Raw genomic sequence first — 18,260 nt, 5'->3', positions numbered from 1 at the left:
TTTTTTTGAGTGTAGTTTTCAGTGGCTTCGACTGAAGTTGAGATATTCACACACTCAAGGATGGCTAAAACTTTGGCTTGAAAGACCGTGGCCAGCTCGATTTTATAGCTAACGGTCAAGATTCTGTCCGAAAGCATATTTTGTGTACAATCGATTAGAGATTCGGGGATGTCATGCCTGCGCATGACCTCTTTGATCACCATGTATGAGATATCTAAAACCACCTCATTATCCAAGAACAGTCTTAAGGCATATATATCTCTCTACCATTGTGTCTCAATATTGCTCGCAAGTTATGATTGTATAATTAATAGTGCAATTATATTTTTTTTTCTCTTTTCTCAATAAAAAATTATTACAAATGCAATGATGATTCATTTTAATATGACACGTAGTGTGTAAATAGCAGTTATTATTATACGCAGTAGCATTTTCATCGCTTTCGTGTTCTGATTTATTTTCAATAATATACATCTCACTCCGAGAAACTGCCGAATTATCCGTTTCCCTTCACTGTTTATCGAATCATTCATTAATAAGATGAAATTGATCGGGATTATATATTTGATCGGATTATTGCTGTCGTTTTATGGTCGCCTTGGTGCGGCTTCAGTGAATGTGACTCCCAAGTTAAACACGTTTATGAAGAGAATTATACGGAGTGCTAGCTGGAATCAGTCAAACACCGAATTCAATCCTGATGTCATTCTCGATACGGTAAATGAAAGTTTATCATTCATAAAAGTTTTTCACTCATAGAAACGAGGGTTAAAGGGTCTTTAATGTTTTGATTAATTTTTTCAATGCTGTTGAAAATGATAAGAAATGATTTGATGCTGCTACTAGTCGTTCTCTTATTTAAAACAAAAATCCCATAAAACTGTAAAGTTATGTATAATTTTTAAAGACATATAGTATTTTTATATATTTTTTTATTTTTTAAGAATCGATTTAATACTTAAATAGAGGTTCTGTTCAATTAACACACTTTCAATTTCTTTTTTTCTATTTTAAAATATATAATAATGTGTGTGTATGTTTTCGTATATGTGAAATTTAAATATATATATATTTAAATATATATATATATATATATATATATATACTCTAATACACACACACACACACACACACACACACACACACACACACACACACACACATATATATATATATATATATACTACTCTTGTTACACTAATAATATTTATTATTTATGTTCGTTTAAATAATTAAGAATAAATATAATTTATGTATGTTATTATAATCGCTAAAAGTAATTATTAATTTTAAATGCAATAATTTAAGAAATGTACATAAAAAATCTAAATTAAATTTTTTAAAATATTTTAAAGTAATTTTTATCAAGCTTTACATCTTATTATATACACTATATACAGAAGCAATTTCTGCAAATTACTCTATAATCACACTTAATTAGAATTAATGCTTATTTGATTTTATTTTAATCTTTATAACTGTTTTTTTTTACTATTATGATTCTATATAAAATCTTCGTATCTTCTAAATATTAAAATATTATATTTATATTATTCGTATTCGACAATGGCCCTATTTATTTGAAAAAAAAATATAATGTGCATTTTTTGTTATTCAAATTTATTTCAATCAATTTAGATCAATTTTTTCGCAACTTTTTTTTCAGCCGCAGATGATAAGAAGAGCGGGTTATCCTGTGGAAGCTCACGTTATAATGACGGATGACGGTTATCTCTTGACGTTACATCGTATCCCAGGTGGTAATGATTCTCTACCTGTGCTACTGCAGCACGGTCTTTTAAGCAGCTCTGTTGACTGGATTATTCTTGGCAAAGACAAAGCAATCGGTATGGACGTTTAATAAATTTTTAAAATCACATGTGTATCGCAAAACTATATCGTTAATTTCGTTTCTAAAAATGTCATCAAATTTGGAAATAAATGTCATATGTATAATATAATATTATAAGTATTATATAATATTATATGTAATATATGTAATATATTATATAATATTATATAATATGATATTGTAAATGGGGAAATAATGTGATGAATAGTGTAAGTAATGTCTTCTCTTTTGGATTTTAGCTTATCTATTAGCAGATCAGGGATATGATGTTTGGTTGGGCAATTTTCGTGGCAATACTTATTCGAGGGCACATATTTCCCTATCTCCGTCGAATTCGACATTTTGGAATTTTAGGTACTAGCATAGGAATAATGGTATTATAAGATAATAATGATAAGATAATAATAATTGTTACAATATTTTAATTTGACATAACACGCAAGGGATTGTTTTAAATTTATATATACTTACTTATTTTTTTCGAAAATGCATCATTAAAGATATTTTACTAATAGTATATTTTATATTTTATTGTGCCAATATTTTTTTTTTATCATTGATGTAAATAATTCTTGGTTCAAAATTTCAGTTTCTGCTCCTATGGAACACTTTACATATTATATACATATGTATATAATATATTAATTTTCTTTGTGTGTGTATGTGTGATCGTGTACATATATATATTTTATGATATATCGATTGAATTTTTTATTAGCTTTAACAAAATGGGCATCTATGATTTACCCGCGATGATTACATTTATCACGAATATGAGATCCCAACCATTGCACACATATATTGGTCATTCGATGGGCATAACTAGTTTTTTTATAATGGCATCAGAGCGTCCGAAAATCGCTCGAATGGTGCAAATGATGATCTGCTTCGCGCCAGGAGTTTTTTTAAACCACATCCAAAGTCCGATACAATACTTGATCCCATTTAAAAGGAATTTTGAGGTAAAATAGTATAACAGTGGTACTGTTAAAAAATATATAATTTATTATTACGTAATAACTGTCTAAAACAATGTGAAAAAATAAAGTACATTTTTACACTCTTTTGTTGGATAAAGTTTGTAAATGATTATCTAAAAAAGAACAATATAAACGGCATTAGAAATAAATGTTATAACATATAAAAAATATGAATAATATGATCTATGAATATTATTAATTAAATCGACGTTTCGAATTAATTACTTAAATCTAATAATAGATTTATATAAATACTTGATTTAATATCCTCATTTATTACTTAAATTTTTTACGTTATTGATTTAATATATTATTTCTCAATTTATATTCCATCAATGAACAAAATTCTGGAAAAATAGACAAAGAGGATTGTCTTACAATGAAATATAAATAAAAAATGCAGTACATTATTTTTTACAAAATTTCCGAAGAAATAAATTCTAAATGTCCAAAAACTTACATCTTTTTTCGTTTTTTATACCGTATATATTCAATTTTCTATTTCAATTTTAATAAGAATTTTTCGACGAATTAAAATTAAAATTGAAACAACTCTCGGAGCTTTTGTAAATTATTTTAATAAATCTAAAAAGTTAGTTAAAAATTTATTAATTTATTCTTCCAAAATATGGTTAATCCCAGAACAAGAAAGAATTACAAGTAAATTACTTTATTATTAAATGACAACATTTTTAATTGCAGATGGTGATGCGGTTGTCCTATCACGATGAATTCCTTCCGAATGATCTTGTTAGATTTCTTTTGAAAAATATCTGCGATCAAAACATTACCGGAGAGTTTTGCATCAACGTGTTGTTTATGATCTATGGTGATGATCCCGAACAGTTTAATTACGTAAATATATAATTTCATGAATATCTCTGTCGAAGTACAACTCCATGACAATCGAAGCTTTGATCATGTTTTGTGTCGTTCGATCATGCTTCGAATCTTAACATATATTATATCTTCTTATATATTTTTATTATTTTCCATTTATTGTTAGAACCTGCAGCTTGTCATCTACAGTCATTTGGGTAGCATTTCGACTAAGACAATAATACACTTCGTCCAAGAAGTCGAATCGGGCAAATTTTGCAAATATGATTACGGTCGCGAGGAAAATCTGTTGATTTATAATTCGGTGGAACCACCAGATTATGATTTATCGAATATCACGATACCAATTGCATTGTTTTACGCCAATAATGACTGGTTAGTCAACAAAAAGGTAAGTAATGGAAAATTAGGTATTTATTTAAATAATGAAAATATATGGTAAAGAATCACTTGACTTGTATATAAATCAAATTTTAAATTACCTAATTGAGAAAGTGATTTAAATAAGATCTTAGATATAAGAGAGAAGTGTACGATAATTTACGAAAATATTTCTTCAAGAATGTGAAAAAGTTGTACCATTTACTGCCAAATGTAATAGACATGTACGAAGTACCATGGCCCAAATTTAATCACGCAGACTTTGTGTGGGCCAAGAATGCGCCAAAACTCGTGTACGATAGGGTTTTTAAAATCATGAGAGGAGAAAGTCTAAATAACGTCACATGAGTGAAATAATATTTTCAATGATCAAAATTAAAGATAAATATTATAAGTTAAACTTTTTAGTCATAATGGATACGATTGTAGTATGTTAGTTATGTTAATTAAAATAATGAAACGTAAATTTATAATATTTTAGTATTATTTACAATTATAGTGCATAATATAAATGTATCCGAAAATGTTTATTAAAAAGTTATAAGCGTTTAAAAGATTTGGAGGTAAAATTATTTTTATAACTTGTAGATGGAATAATTAATTTTTGGAGACATTTAAATTTTCCCTAGTTATTTTTAACATATCTTCATATATATATATGTATATTGTAGTTTTTAGACCTTATATGTTATGATTTTTCTCAGGCGTTCAATATTATTATTCATTTATGTTCAACGTTATATTCTGGTGCTCGAGTTATTTGATTTTATTTTTGCGATTACAATGACACATTTTTTAAGTTATGAGATATGCATAATATGTCAGCGATTTCTTCCCTATATATAATCCATCCGTTTCTAATAAAAATAATTAGAAAAATATCTTTTTCATTTTTTTTTAATTTCTAGCTAAACAATAAAATATTTTACCTATAAATTTATATACTGTATATAATTATAATTATAATAATTTATCATATATGATAACTTTATGTTATTTACGACTATTTTTATTAGCTATAAAAGTAAAAAAAAACGCTATAATTTCGGCAATTTATCTTTTATATATTTATCGAAATATTTTATAATTTTATTACTTTTTTCTTTTACCTTTATAGCTGATAAAAAATAGTCATAAATAACATAAAGATTTATTGTAATAAGTAACTATTATGCACAGTCGTATTTATGTCTGTTTGGCTTTTATGTTTATTTCTTTTATTGCATATTTTTTACATTGTTCATTTTTTTATTTTTCATTGAATCGCTTTATCGATGAGGTCAGGATTGTGTATACGTCATCTTGATTCAACGCCGAAGAATGTTATTTATTACATTCGAGCTAATGAGAGAATATCTTGAACTAACTGAATTTGATCCCGAACAACATTGAAATTCCATTATAAACAGTAAACATGTATCCTTAGCTCATTGAAAGAGAATAAAAATTTTTATTTCTATTCTTTAACATATGTATAATGCTGCTGAAAAATGTTTGAAAACGATCTCATGCCACTTTTTAAAAACTGAAATTTAAGCAAAAAGTTAAATGAATTTTATATAATTCTTAAACCGATTTTTTTGCGATTTATCACATGTACGCATATTGCTTTACTTGTGCATAACGATAGTAATAACACGAATCATTCGAACTTGGCCTAATAATAATATAATAACAAAATATAAAATTATATAATTATAAAAATATAATTATAATAATATAATAATTAAATTAATAAAATAATAAAAAAATAATAAATGTAATTAATAAATGCAATTTAATAAATATAAAATGTAATATAATAAATATTTAATAAATATAATAATAATAAATTTGATATAATATTATAATAATAAAATATTATATTATATAAAATTATATGTTATATTATATAAAATAATGTATTATATTATATAATAAAATAAAATTATATATATATATATATATATATATATATGTATATGTATGTATATTAATATATTAATATATGTGTATATTATTAATATATATAGTTTTATAAAGTACATATATCTTTATATATCTACTCGTATATATAGTTTTATAAAGTACATATATCTTTATGTTTTCTCAACATTTTTTGTGATTATCTGCGAAAATCTATCTCGATCATTGTTATTTTTCATTTGCATTTTTAATAAATATTTATGATCGTCTCACTTCTTACTAATTATAATAAAAAAAAGAGAATTCCAGTTATTTTCCGCATATACAACGAAGATGAAGAAAATACATGTAGAAAAAGTGAAGTTCATATGAAGAAAAGATCAGTATTATTTTTTGTATATTCCACATGTGTATTATCTATATAATCTACACTGTAGCACAAGTATCATGCAACACGATATATCCACTAGATATGAGGATCAGTAAATATAAACGGGTAGGAGAAAGTGGAGATTGCAGCGATATCGAGGGAAATTGGAGAGAAAGTAGACGACCAATTACAAGGCGGATTTAAGAAAAACTTTGAATATTTATTGATAAATGCATCTAATGCCATTTAGATAGAAATTGTATGTAAGATTACTATCTTAGATTCCACGTGCGATTCACATTGTACAATAGAAACCATTTATGCATAGAATTATTATCGTGAGACTAATGAAAGCCAATAATCATTGTTGATGATTGAAGATGTGTAAAAAATATTGCCGGAAGGTAATTTACTAAAGGAAAAAAAAATGCATTGATATACGTCTTGTTAGAAGCCACTTGTATTGGATTACAAATAAAAATCCGATAATAAGTATAAACTATTCATATTTGAATTTTACAATAATACTTTTCACTGAATTAATTTCATGAATGTGTTTGTCGACTGTAATATTTATAAAGAACTATAAATGCGTCTTATTTCCTTTAATAATAAGGAAACTTTCACATACTGATATAATACACATATATAGGGTGTCCCAGATCATCCGTATACTCCTTTTAAAATGAAAATAAATGGCTTTTATAAAAAATCGCGAATAATTTTTAAGTAAATCGGATACGCTCTATCAAATAATGATATTTTTAACTTTTGATTCCGACCGGAAATAGGCCATCCGGATCGGAAGTTGAATTTTTTTAGGGGAACATGATACTTCTTATTACAGATTCGAATTGTACGTAAAAAAATAAGAAACTTTTGTATCAAACGTTTTTTCTAACAGTGCCTCTGTCAATCTTAAAATTGAAGTTTATTATTTCATCACAGTTACTTTCAAAGTCAATTTTAAGATTAACAGAGGCACTTTCAGAAAAAACGTTTGATACAAAAGTTTCTTATTTCTTCACGTACAATTCGAATCTGTAATAAAAAGTACCAGTTTCCCTAAAAAAGTTCAACTTCCGGATGGCGTATTTCCGGTCGGAATCAAACGTTGCAAATATCACCATTTGATAGAACGTACCTTAAATTTACTTAAAAATTGTTCGCGATTTTTTATGAAAGTCATTATTTTCATTTTAAAAAGGGTGTACGCGTGGAACACCTTGTATATACATGAAGATTTCTTTTTACAAAATTTCCTAAATTTTCAAAAAATTGATTCTATAAATATAGAAATCTTTTATTTTTATATTGTTTAATTCTACCGTACACGTTCATTTATATATCACTTTAATTTTAACGAGAAATTTCATTACGAATTGATTAAGAAGAATCACTGAAAACATTCAAAAATTATTTTAATTTAATAAGACAAAAATGTCTAAAATTTATTTATTTATTTATTTTCATTATTACCGCTAAAACTTAAAGAAAAAAAATTACAAATAAATTATTATTGAAAAATCTTCAATTTCATAATAATGCAATTTTTTTTTACGAATTCCTGCAAAACTATTTTGTAATATTTTCTTTTAATACAGTTGACCAGAATATCTGTACGTGATATTTACGATATTTGGTTACAACTGCCACGAATTAACGTGAACAATAATTTTGCGAATAAACACGATCGAATTCCAATTCCGTGACGATAACACTTGGATTATCATATTACGATTCACGTGATCAGAGCTTTGTGTACATATCTTTATTGTTTTCTATTTATTGTTAGACTCTGTTATCCGTCATGAATTTTTGCGGAGCAGAGGATTTTATGAAATCTCTTGCGAAATACGAATTTATAAAAATCAGTTTCGGCTGCATGCAATTTAGTTACATAATGAAATGCGACAAATGTTTCGATCGAAGTGGCTCGAAACAGATGTATCACGAAATTTTGATCGAAAGCTTTTTTGTAAAGTTGAAGAATTTGCACGAACAGACTTTAAATCGTTTCTACTCGTTATTAATATATTCTTAATTATATATTCTTAATTATTCTTAATTTATATATTCTTAATTCTGCAGTTTGACATTTTGAGTCGTAATCTCGAGGACATATTCATTGATCTTGGTGCGCAATATTTAGAAAGTCAAGTTTACCGTGAAGGTTTTGCATATTAATAATAAATTATAATAATCAAAATAATAATAATATATAACAATAAATTACAATAATTAATAATATATTCCAATCGTGCGGGAAATGTAATAATTTATAATTTGGTGGAGCATTGGAAACTCAAGGAAGTATTTTTTCAAAAATGCGAAGAAACCCTATATGTGTATTGGATATATGCAGGGTGATTCATTTTAATCTTAACAGACAAATATTTTGAAAAATATGTGAGATACGAAAAAATGTTTAGACAAAAGTTATATGGTTTAAAAGGAGACATATGATGGTGTCATTAATTTGACCATAAATAGTTACTTGAAGATCACGTGAAAGTCATCCTCAATTTTTTAAATAGAACTGCCTATTCTTTATTACATATTCTTATAGCTTATCTCAAGTGCTTCCCAAAACACTATAATTAAATTAGTTTTTGTTAAGTACTTTCCGAGTTATGAGGCTTAAAATTGTTTCTTAATTTTACATAAACCGTAAAATATCTTGTAAAATATTCATTTTTCGATTATCTTAATACTTTTATGTACAAAATAGTGAGAGGAATTGATTGGTATAATAATCGCGGTGTTCGCTTTAGAAAGTTGCAGTGTAACGATACGAGTGCGCAGCTATCGCTTAAATATTACATAGTAAATGTCGAAGGTGGGCAAAACCTAGCATGATGCACCGATGCGTGTCGATATGGAATGGGAAAATTAGTGCGAGTACAAGTACGATCGAAAGAGAGAGATTCAATGTTGATTTCGTCTTCGATGCTAATATGAAGCCAATAGCCAGTGCGTATTCGCGAGTGTACTGTATGTCAGTGTGCGACAACATTTCTAAGGAATGTTTATTTACTTTAATTCCACCTTAATTTAATTCGAAATTCAGTTAACATTTTCAAAAACGCAATCGTACGATCCGTTACAATTAATAAGCAAAATAGTGACCATAAGACAAATTCATTTCGTCTGCAAATCTAATAAATAATATTAAATTAGTGAGATATTATTGACAATTGAATTAAAATGAAAGATAAATATTGTGCTAAATTTTTAGCAATTGCTGTGATCGATCGCATAATTGTTAATTCAATGATAAATTATATTTTAATATTATTTATAGTTAGTAATATTTTCATATTAATTAGTGATTAGTGCAAATTTGAATGGTACATGTTGGATTAAAAAATTGATTGAAATTTGTATACACGTCACTCTCGCACAATTATTTCGCATATTTATTTTCTTTATGATACACACATAATATAATATGTATTCCTATACATTGGGACATTTGCACATCGTTCATTTTTTCTTATTATTTATTCAAGCACTCATTAATGGTGTGAAATTAATCGGGATCGTGTATTTGGCGTTGTTTTGTGGTTATCATCTTGATTGTACACTGGTAGATGTGAATCAACTCGAGCCAAGTGCATTCATGGAGAGAATATCTTGGATTAATTGGATTTGGCCGAAAAATATCAAAGTCAATCGCGACCTAGTTTTCGATACGGTAAGTGTGTCTTTATAACTCATTGAAATGAGGATTAAAATTTTTACTTTAAACAGCTTTCTTCAACGTTGTCAAATATAATTGGAAACGATCTTATCGCTGCCCTTTTAGTGAAAATTTGAATTTAAATTTCACATAATATATGTCGTTAATTAAGCCTAATAATATTTAAATCTTTTTTTACTTTTGAAGACTGTTTTAATATTCAATTGTTAGCATCGTTTAATTATTATGAAATTTTTTTGTTTTAAAAATATGCAGAAATATGTGAAATATTAAATAAATGTATGAGCATATGGAAGTCATGCTTGCCCATAAACACACACACACACACACACACACACACACACACACACACACGCACACACACGCACACACACACAAAGAAAAGTTCCTGAAATTAATCTATTTAGTTTTAAATGCATATAGATACACAAAGAAAGTAAAATATCTTGTAACAGAAGACATTTATTAGAATTGAAACAAACAAGTCTTATTCGATGATGAATACGTAAAAAGATGTTACATAATTGCATATAAAAACTGTTAAGTCCTTTGATCTTTAAGGGGGGGGTATGCTAATTTCGATGGAAAAAAGGCATGTTTTTACGAATTTTTTTTGGCGAAACAGATAATGTTACTTTATTTATTCAATTTCCATGTAATAATACAACATTTGAAGAGTAACTTGCTAAATTTTCATCGAAAAATATCGAAAAATACGCGAGTGACAACGAATTTCCGAAGGCGCTCCTAAAAAAAGTGGTTTGGCGGTGATCATCATAACTCGTAGTAGAATCATCTGAAACCAAAAAATAAAAATGCATTCGTTAAAGGAAATGTTTTTCGAGGTAACGCTGGGGGGAATTTTTTTTTTTTTGATTTTTTAATTTTTAGTGGCACTTTGAAGCCAAAATTCTGATTTTTGGTGCAAAAAATCGAGTTATTTGTTTTTGTAAAATTAACAATTTTTAACAAATCAAAAAAAGCTCCCAGGAATACCTGGTAAATGTTGTTACGAAGCAGTGTGCCAAGTTTTAGAACGATTGATCGAGTAGATTTTGAGTTATCGTGATCACGGACTTCGGAAAAGGCAAGTTCGAGAAAAACACTTTAAACTTTTGCACACTAAAAATCCCGAAATAAAAGTCGATAGTTCTTTTATACTCACACAGAATCGTCGATACCAGGTCCATACAGCAAGGCGCTTTCATCCAGAAGATCCAGAGCATCTTTTTGTGTTTGTCTCCGCGAAACTCTCCCTTCTTTACTGTCGTGAGCCGCCTTCTCGCCTCCTCTAGTAATTCGCAAATCGTCAACTTGTCGCGCCCATTCATGAGAACTAGGGCCTGTACCGATGTGCATCTCTTCCATGAAGGCCAACAGGGCAATAGAACCTTCATTAAAAGTGCAAGCAGCCACATTAGCTGCAATTTGTACGGTTGTAGAGGTTCCACTGTATGCCTTTGGAGAGATTTTCCATATTAGCTGATTGAGGCTTTCGTTATTGTTTTGTGTAAAACCTCCAAGACATCGCTGCAACAGTGCGTCCCTGCTCAAGTCCTCATAAATGGGCATCATGGCTTCCAGAACTTTATAGCTTCTATTTCAATAGCGGGACGATTTTTAATTTTTTTCGACGACGAGCTGCCAGCTGTTACTTCATCGTTTTTACGCTTTTGTGGCGGTATTATTTTTTTTGCTCGGTTCAAATACTTTTTGCCGTATTTACGATCATCTCTAGTCACTTTTCGAGGCATCTTTAATAATAACAAATACACTCAGTAACAGTTCAAACACAAACACAGTTCAAAATGCCCGAAAATTCAACGAACTCGAACGATAACAGTCAAATTTTTCGACTCACTTTCTACCGTTCAACACGACATACAGCGAGCAACTGATGTATATACCATGTTTTCAATGCTCACAAGGCTACCTGAAATTGCTTTCAGCAATAAAGGAATTTAGGGATTAGGAATGAATACAATAGAGTGCCACGTCAACGCGCCGCACACCGGTCGAGCGGGTAGAGAAATACGGCTCGGAACAACGGTCCTTCAAGCGTTCATAACTTCTTTACTTTTGCTCCGATCGACTTGAAATTTTGACTGAATATTCTTGAGATGTTGCGCATTCATTTAAAAAAATAAAAAAAAAATGCCAAAAAAAAATTTTAAATAGCATACCCCCCCCTTAAGATATTGATTTATTCAGAAGGTAAAGAGTTATCCTGATGTATGCGCATATTAATTGCGACAGACTTCTGCAAATTCTTCGCTTCTAAATGTTTTATACACACACATATAATATCCTTATATTTACTTATCTTTATTAAAATAATTTATAAAATAATTATAAAATAATAATTATAAAATGTATTTTTCCTCCTTAAAATATGTTGGTTCAGTTATCAATAGTCGGTTACATATTATAGTTTTTATACTCTTAATTTTAATCGCGCTACTTTTTGTCAGTTTTATATCTAATTTTATTTTTTATGCATTTTGTATCTAATTTTATTACTGTATATATCGAGTGAATTATTATACTGTACTGTCATCTCGATATCAGCATGAACTATGACACGAACTATTGGAACGAATGTTCATTGGTTTTTAATTTTTATTTCCGGTTCAAGATCAACCATAAACATATCCTGTTGATGATAATTATTGATTTGAAGTAATGTTTGCTTAATAATATACATGTCTTTTTCACAAGAATGTAGAACAATTCGTTATCGACATATTACGTTTAATTTTTAAAGTTTTTGAATATACAATAATGTTTTAATTGCGTTCGATTTATGCGTTGATGAGATCTAAAAAAGATTAAAACTTTCGCCTTTTGATTATCATTGATTTAATAAATATGTTGCGCTCTGGCCTTTTAATTGCTTTATTTTCTCATTAGAAATGTTGTTTGTTGACCTCTTAATTGCTTTATTTTATTATTAAAATTTTTCATTTTAATTGCAATGGTACAAAAATGATCTATAAATAACAATATAATCTTTTACAGCTTCCTTTTACAATAGTTTTTTATTGAGATTTCTAATCTATCACACAAAAAGTCTTCCTATAACTTGTACCATATAATTATACATTTAATTAGATTAATATTTATTTCATTTTGTTCTGTATCTCATGCGTATTTACTTTTGTTATTATGATATATAATTATACTTTATATTAATTATATATTGATATTTTATATTTATGTTATTATTTTAAAAATGTCTTTCATTTCAAAAATAAATATTATAATCACTTTATCGTAAATGTATTGTAACATTAGATCAACTTCACTAACTCTGTGTTTACTGATTCTTTTTTTCAGTCGGAAATGATAAGGAAAGCGGGTTATCCCGTGGAAAGTCATGTTACAACGACCGAGGATGGATATCTCTTAACATTACATCGTATCCCAGGTGATAATGGCTCTCTACCTGTACTATTGCAACACGGTTTTTTTTGCACATCCGCTGTTTGGGTTATTCTTGGTAAAGGGAAAGGATTAGGTAACGATCTTTTAATTAATCCTTATATATAAGAGATCATATTGTTGACTTTTAACGAAAAGCTGGAAGAAGAAGTTTAAGAGAAACTCCCGAATTTAAATATCGAAAAAAATTTGCTAATGTACTCTAATTATAATACTTTTAATGTATTTTATTTTTTGAAAATTTTTAAATTTATTTTTAAATTTTTTAATATATTAAATTAGATTTTATACACATATATATATATATTTATTTATTTATATACTCATATTTTATATAATTACATATGTTATATATTTACAATTTTTTATTTAACTTATCAGATAATAATTAGTAAATTACACATCAATTCGATCTTAATCTATTATTGAAAAAATATTAGCATATAAAGATATCGTACAATATACATGACAATATTATATAAGAAGATAAAAATGTTAACAAATATTACAAGATATTTTGCATTCTAGCTTACGTATTAGCGGATCACGGATATGATGTTTGGTTGGGTAATTTTCGTGGTAATACTTACTCCAGGGCGCATATTTCCCTATCTCCGTCGAACTCGACATTTTGGGATTTCAGGTATTCGCATAAAATAAAAATAATTTGGAAAATCATATAATGATAATTATTTAATTTGGCATCAAACACAAAGATCTGATGAATTTATATATACCGTGGCCCATTTTAATCGACGCACCTGAATATCTCGTAAAGTTCAAAAGATACGAAAAAATGTTTCAGACAAAAGTTGTATGATTTCAAGGGGGACATAAGATGGTGTCATTAGTTTGATCTTGAAGAGCCACCTGAAGGACACGCGAAGGTCAGCTCCAACTTTTTAAATGGGACACCCTATATGCTTTTGCAGCTCATATTCTTGTAGCTCATCTCAAGAGCTTTCCAAAACACTATAATTAAGTTAGTTTTCATCAAGTACTTTCCAAGTTATGAGGCTTGAAATCATTTTTTAATTTTACATAAACCGTAAAATATCTTGTAAAATATTCATTTTTCGATTATCTTACCTTAATACTTTTATGTACAAAATAATGAGAAGAATCAATTGGTGTAAAGAAAACTCATAGTTGTTTTGAAAAAAAAAATGTAATTTGCAATTAACAATTACATATTTTTTCTTAAAAATAACTATGTCTTTTCTTTACACCAATTGATTCCTCTCATTATTTTGTACATAAAAGTATTAAGGTAAAATAATCGAAAAATGAATATTTTACAAGATATTTTACGGTTTATGTAAAATTAAAAAATGATTTCAAGCTTCATAACTTGGAAAGTACTTGATGAAAACTAACTTAATTATAGTGTTTTGGAAAGCTCTTGAGATGAGCTACAAGAATATGCAAAAGCATATAGGGTGTCCCATTTAAAAAGTTGGAGCTGACCTTCGCGTGTCCTTCAGGTGGCTCTTCAAGATCAAACTAATGACACCATCTTATGTCCCCCTTGAAACCATACAACTTTTGTTTGAAACATTTTTTCTTATCTTTTGAACTTTACGAGATATTCAGGTGCGTCGATTAAAATGGGCCACGGTGTATATTCAATTATATATTTTATATACTTGTATATCTGTGTGCAGTTATTTTAGATTGCATTACTCTAGAAATAATCTCTACATAGTACATTATAAACATACAAAGTATAAATAGAGTACAGATATATAAATTATTTTTTTTTAATAGAATACGTATTTCTTTCAAAAGAAAGTAAATGAAAATTGATCATTTCTTCAATGCCTTATTTTTTAATATATCAATATTATAAGTTTTTAATAGATTAATGTATTAATTTTGCATTTCTTGGACTTTTATGTTCAAAAAGTTTCGATAATTTTCTTATAACTAATTTTAATATTTATTTAATTAATAGAATTATTAGAATTTTTATATCACGTTTAAATAGAAAATAAAAAATCCTAATAAAATCAGAGAACTCACTATATATTGGCATATAAAAAATAAGTAAGTCTCGAAATAGTTGTATTTTTTGGAAATTTTGCCAAAAAAAATGTTTACCTTTAGATGGAAAATTTAAAAATACCAGAGCCTGTAGTTTATTTGCAACGCGTGTCATATTATATAAATATATACATTATATTACATATATATGAGCATATATTTTTATTATATACTATGCTATACTATATATTATACTATATTTAATACATATTTACATATTTTATGACTGTATATTGAATTTTTGATTAGCCTTAACGAATTGGGCATCTACGATTTACCTGCAATGATTACATATATTACAAATATGAAATCGCAGCCATTGCATACCTTTATTGGTCATTCGATGGGCGCAACTTGTTCCTACATTATGGCAGCGGAGCGTCCGGAAATTGCTCGAATGGTAAAAGCAATGATCAGCCTCGCACCAACAGTTTTTGTAAACTATATAACAAGTCCGATACAATATTTGGTTTTCTTGAAAGATTACAAGGTAAAGTAAGACACTATTGATTAATTAAAATAATTTATTACTATGCAATAACTATATAAAATAATATATTTTTGGCAAATGAAAAAAAAAGGAATTATTTTACATCTCGTTTTTACACACTAATGCAATACACACTATAAACGATATATTTTAAAGTGAAAAAATAGCGGGACATAAATAATTCTTTAATCAGATGCAAAAGTAGTCAAAGAATACAAATTACATTTTTAAATAATATTATAGTGTGAATGGAATTTATTTTAATATAAATTTATTTTAATATTTAATTCGTGATTAATTAAAATCATATGTTAAAAAATTTAACACACAATTTTCTCTGTCATTAAAAATAATACGTGAACTATACTACATTCTATATACATTGTATATTTAAGAAAGATTTAAGAAAGTTATTTTATAAAATGTGCATTTGATTATTTGAATAAAATTTAGAAGATATCTATATTCGATTTTTCCGAAAAAATGCAGAAAAGATCAAATGTAAATATCTTCTTAGCACTTTATATCTTGTTTCTGAATGCCATAATTGTAATTTTTAATTTTAACGAGAAATTTTTCGATGATTTAAAATTATAATTAAAGAAACTTTTATAAATTATTTCAATTTTATAAAAGAAAATGCTTAAAAATTTATTCATTTATTTTTTATTATTACCGTCAAAATCTGAAGAAAAACAAAATTACAAGTAAATTATCATTAAGAAATCTTCTATTTTAGATGATAATGCGATTTTTTTTTCACGAATTTCTGCTAAGCAATTTCGTAAGGTCTTTTTTAACATTTGGCTGCGATCAGAACATCATCAAAGATATCTGCTCCGACGTGATGTTTATAATCTGGGGCTACGATCGCGAGCAGTTTAATTATGTGAGTAATAATTTCGCGAATGTATGTATGCCATTCAAAGTACAGCTTTATATCATGATCGAAGCTTTGATCATCATGTTCGATCAGCGCTATCACACTTTTTAGATTAGATTTGTATATATGTTTTATATTAGTTTTATTTATTAGCTTTCGTCTGCTTTTTATAGCTTCTGCTACCCCTCATCGTGGGTCATTTCCCGGCCGGCAATTCGTTTAATACGCTGGTGCATTATGCCCAGATATTCCAATCGGGCAAGTTTCGCCATTATGATTATGGTCGCGCGAAAAACATATTGATCTATAATTCGATAGAACCTCCGGACTACAATCTAGCGAATATAACGATCCCGACTGCGTTATTTTATGGCCCTGGCGACTTGCTGGATAACATCATGGTAAATAATGAAAAAATAGATAATAAAAATAAAGATATAATAAACACAAAAAAATATGTAGTGATTATTTTATGTTAATTGTGTACAAGTCATACACATAAAAATTTGTACATAATTATATTATTAGAGAATAATTTTAAAATATTGCAAGTTATAATTCACAAAAATATTTTTCAAGGATGTAGAGAGGCTCTATCGCGAATTGCCCAACGTAGTGGACATTTACAAAGTACCGTGGCGCAATTTTAATCACGCAGACTTTTTATGGGCTAAAGATGCGCCAAAACTCGTATACGAAAGAATTCTCAAGATCATGAGGAGAGAAAATTCAAATAACGTTACATCAATAATCAAAAGATGAATGTTAAATCTTTTTAATAATGGATATGATTGATGACTGTAATCGCTAGTTTAGTAAAATTTATTTTAAAAAATGTATCTCTAAAATATTAGCAAGAAAATTAGCAGAGAATTAGACTTACTTTTAAACAATCGGGTTAATGAATTTTTAAGTTCATTGCGATGATTGGATGAGAATCGTAGCGAAATATATTATATTTTATATAATTCTTTGCTATAATTGTATAAATTCCCTATAATAATTGTATATATAATTGTATATATTTGTACATAATTATGTTTCTAATTATATAACTTAAAATAATATAGACGTTAAAATAAATGGCATCACAATTACAATTACGAAATCTTGTTTTGGATACTAGCATTCACTTTTCAGTCTTTGAAGAAATTTTCAAATAATGTGATAAGACAGACATAGAAAGAAAAATATTCAAACAGAGAGGAGGATTTACTTTTCTGCACTATATAAAGAGTTAGCGACAATTTTGTATAAAACAGCAGATAAAAATTTAATTGAGACGATTAAAAATTTATTATGAGATTATTGTATATTATACGAGCGTTATTTTTATATGCCTTTTGTTTGACGCTACACTTCCAAGAATCTG

At 27.5% G+C, this 18,260-nt stretch overlaps 3 protein-coding genes across 3 annotated transcripts; 2 read left to right on the top strand and 1 right to left on the bottom strand.

Annotated features, from left to right (window-relative positions):
- The first annotated feature begins 428 nt into the window (after nucleotides 1–428).
- Nucleotides 429–4,419, top strand: LOC105258343 (lipase 3-like). Its single transcript, XM_025409295.1, has 7 exons — nucleotides 429–717; nucleotides 1,667–1,847; nucleotides 2,092–2,206; nucleotides 2,571–2,814; nucleotides 3,535–3,687; nucleotides 3,839–4,063; nucleotides 4,234–4,419. Exons 1-7 carry the CDS (start codon nucleotides 541–543, stop codon nucleotides 4,399–4,401), a joined length of 1,263 nt encoding a protein of 420 aa, XP_025265080.1. The 5' UTR covers nucleotides 429–540; the 3' UTR covers nucleotides 4,402–4,419.
- Nucleotides 4,420–9,826: 5,407 nt separating this feature from the next.
- LOC105252424 (lipase 1) lies at nucleotides 9,827–17,755 on the top strand. The gene is made up of 7 exons (XM_025409248.1): nucleotides 9,827–10,025; nucleotides 13,368–13,548; nucleotides 14,001–14,115; nucleotides 15,765–16,005; nucleotides 16,745–16,894; nucleotides 17,062–17,289; nucleotides 17,468–17,755. Exons 1-7 carry the CDS (start codon nucleotides 9,951–9,953, stop codon nucleotides 17,648–17,650), a joined length of 1,173 nt encoding a protein of 390 aa, XP_025265033.1. The 5' UTR covers nucleotides 9,827–9,950; the 3' UTR covers nucleotides 17,651–17,755.
- On the bottom strand, nucleotides 10,713–12,068 carry LOC112638143. Its single transcript, XM_025409249.1, has 2 exons — nucleotides 11,197–12,068; nucleotides 10,713–10,827 (listed from the first exon to the last, which is right to left on the bottom strand). Exons 1-2 carry the CDS (start codon nucleotides 11,604–11,606, stop codon nucleotides 10,824–10,826), a joined length of 414 nt encoding a protein of 137 aa, XP_025265034.1. The 5' UTR covers nucleotides 11,607–12,068; the 3' UTR covers nucleotides 10,713–10,823.
- Nucleotides 17,756–18,260: the final 505 nt, after the last annotated feature.

Source organism: Camponotus floridanus, unplaced genomic scaffold (genome assembly GCF_003227725.1).
Source record: "Camponotus floridanus strain SB8 unplaced genomic scaffold, Cflo_v7.5 scaffold250, whole genome shotgun sequence".
NCBI classification, from domain to species: domain Eukaryota; kingdom Metazoa; phylum Arthropoda; class Insecta; order Hymenoptera; family Formicidae; genus Camponotus; species Camponotus floridanus.
The sequence above is the reverse complement of the archived record's forward strand: the minus strand, read 5'-3'. Positions and strand labels throughout refer to the sequence as shown.

Coding starts and splice junctions, on each gene's coding strand:
- LOC105258343 (XM_025409295.1), top strand. CDS start 541: ATGAAATTGATCGGGATTATATATTTGATCGGATTATTGCTGTCGTTT. Junction 718..1,666: donor CTGATGTCATTCTCGATACG/GTAAATGAAAGT, acceptor CTTTTTTTTCAG/CCGCAGATGATAAGAAGAGC. Junction 2,207..2,570: donor TCGACATTTTGGAATTTTAG/GTACTAGCATAG, acceptor ATTTTTTATTAG/CTTTAACAAAATGGGCATCT.
- LOC105252424 (XM_025409248.1), top strand. CDS start 9,951: ATGGAGAGAATATCTTGGATTAATTGGATTTGGCCGAAAAATATCAAA. Junction 10,026..13,367: donor GCGACCTAGTTTTCGATACG/GTAAGTGTGTCT, acceptor TCTTTTTTTCAG/TCGGAAATGATAAGGAAAGC. Junction 17,290..17,467: donor ACTTGCTGGATAACATCATG/GTAAATAATGAA, acceptor ATATTTTTCAAG/GATGTAGAGAGGCTCTATCG.
- LOC112638143 (XM_025409249.1), bottom strand. CDS start 11,606: ATGATGCCCATTTATGAGGACTTGAGCAGGGACGCACTGTTGCAGCGA.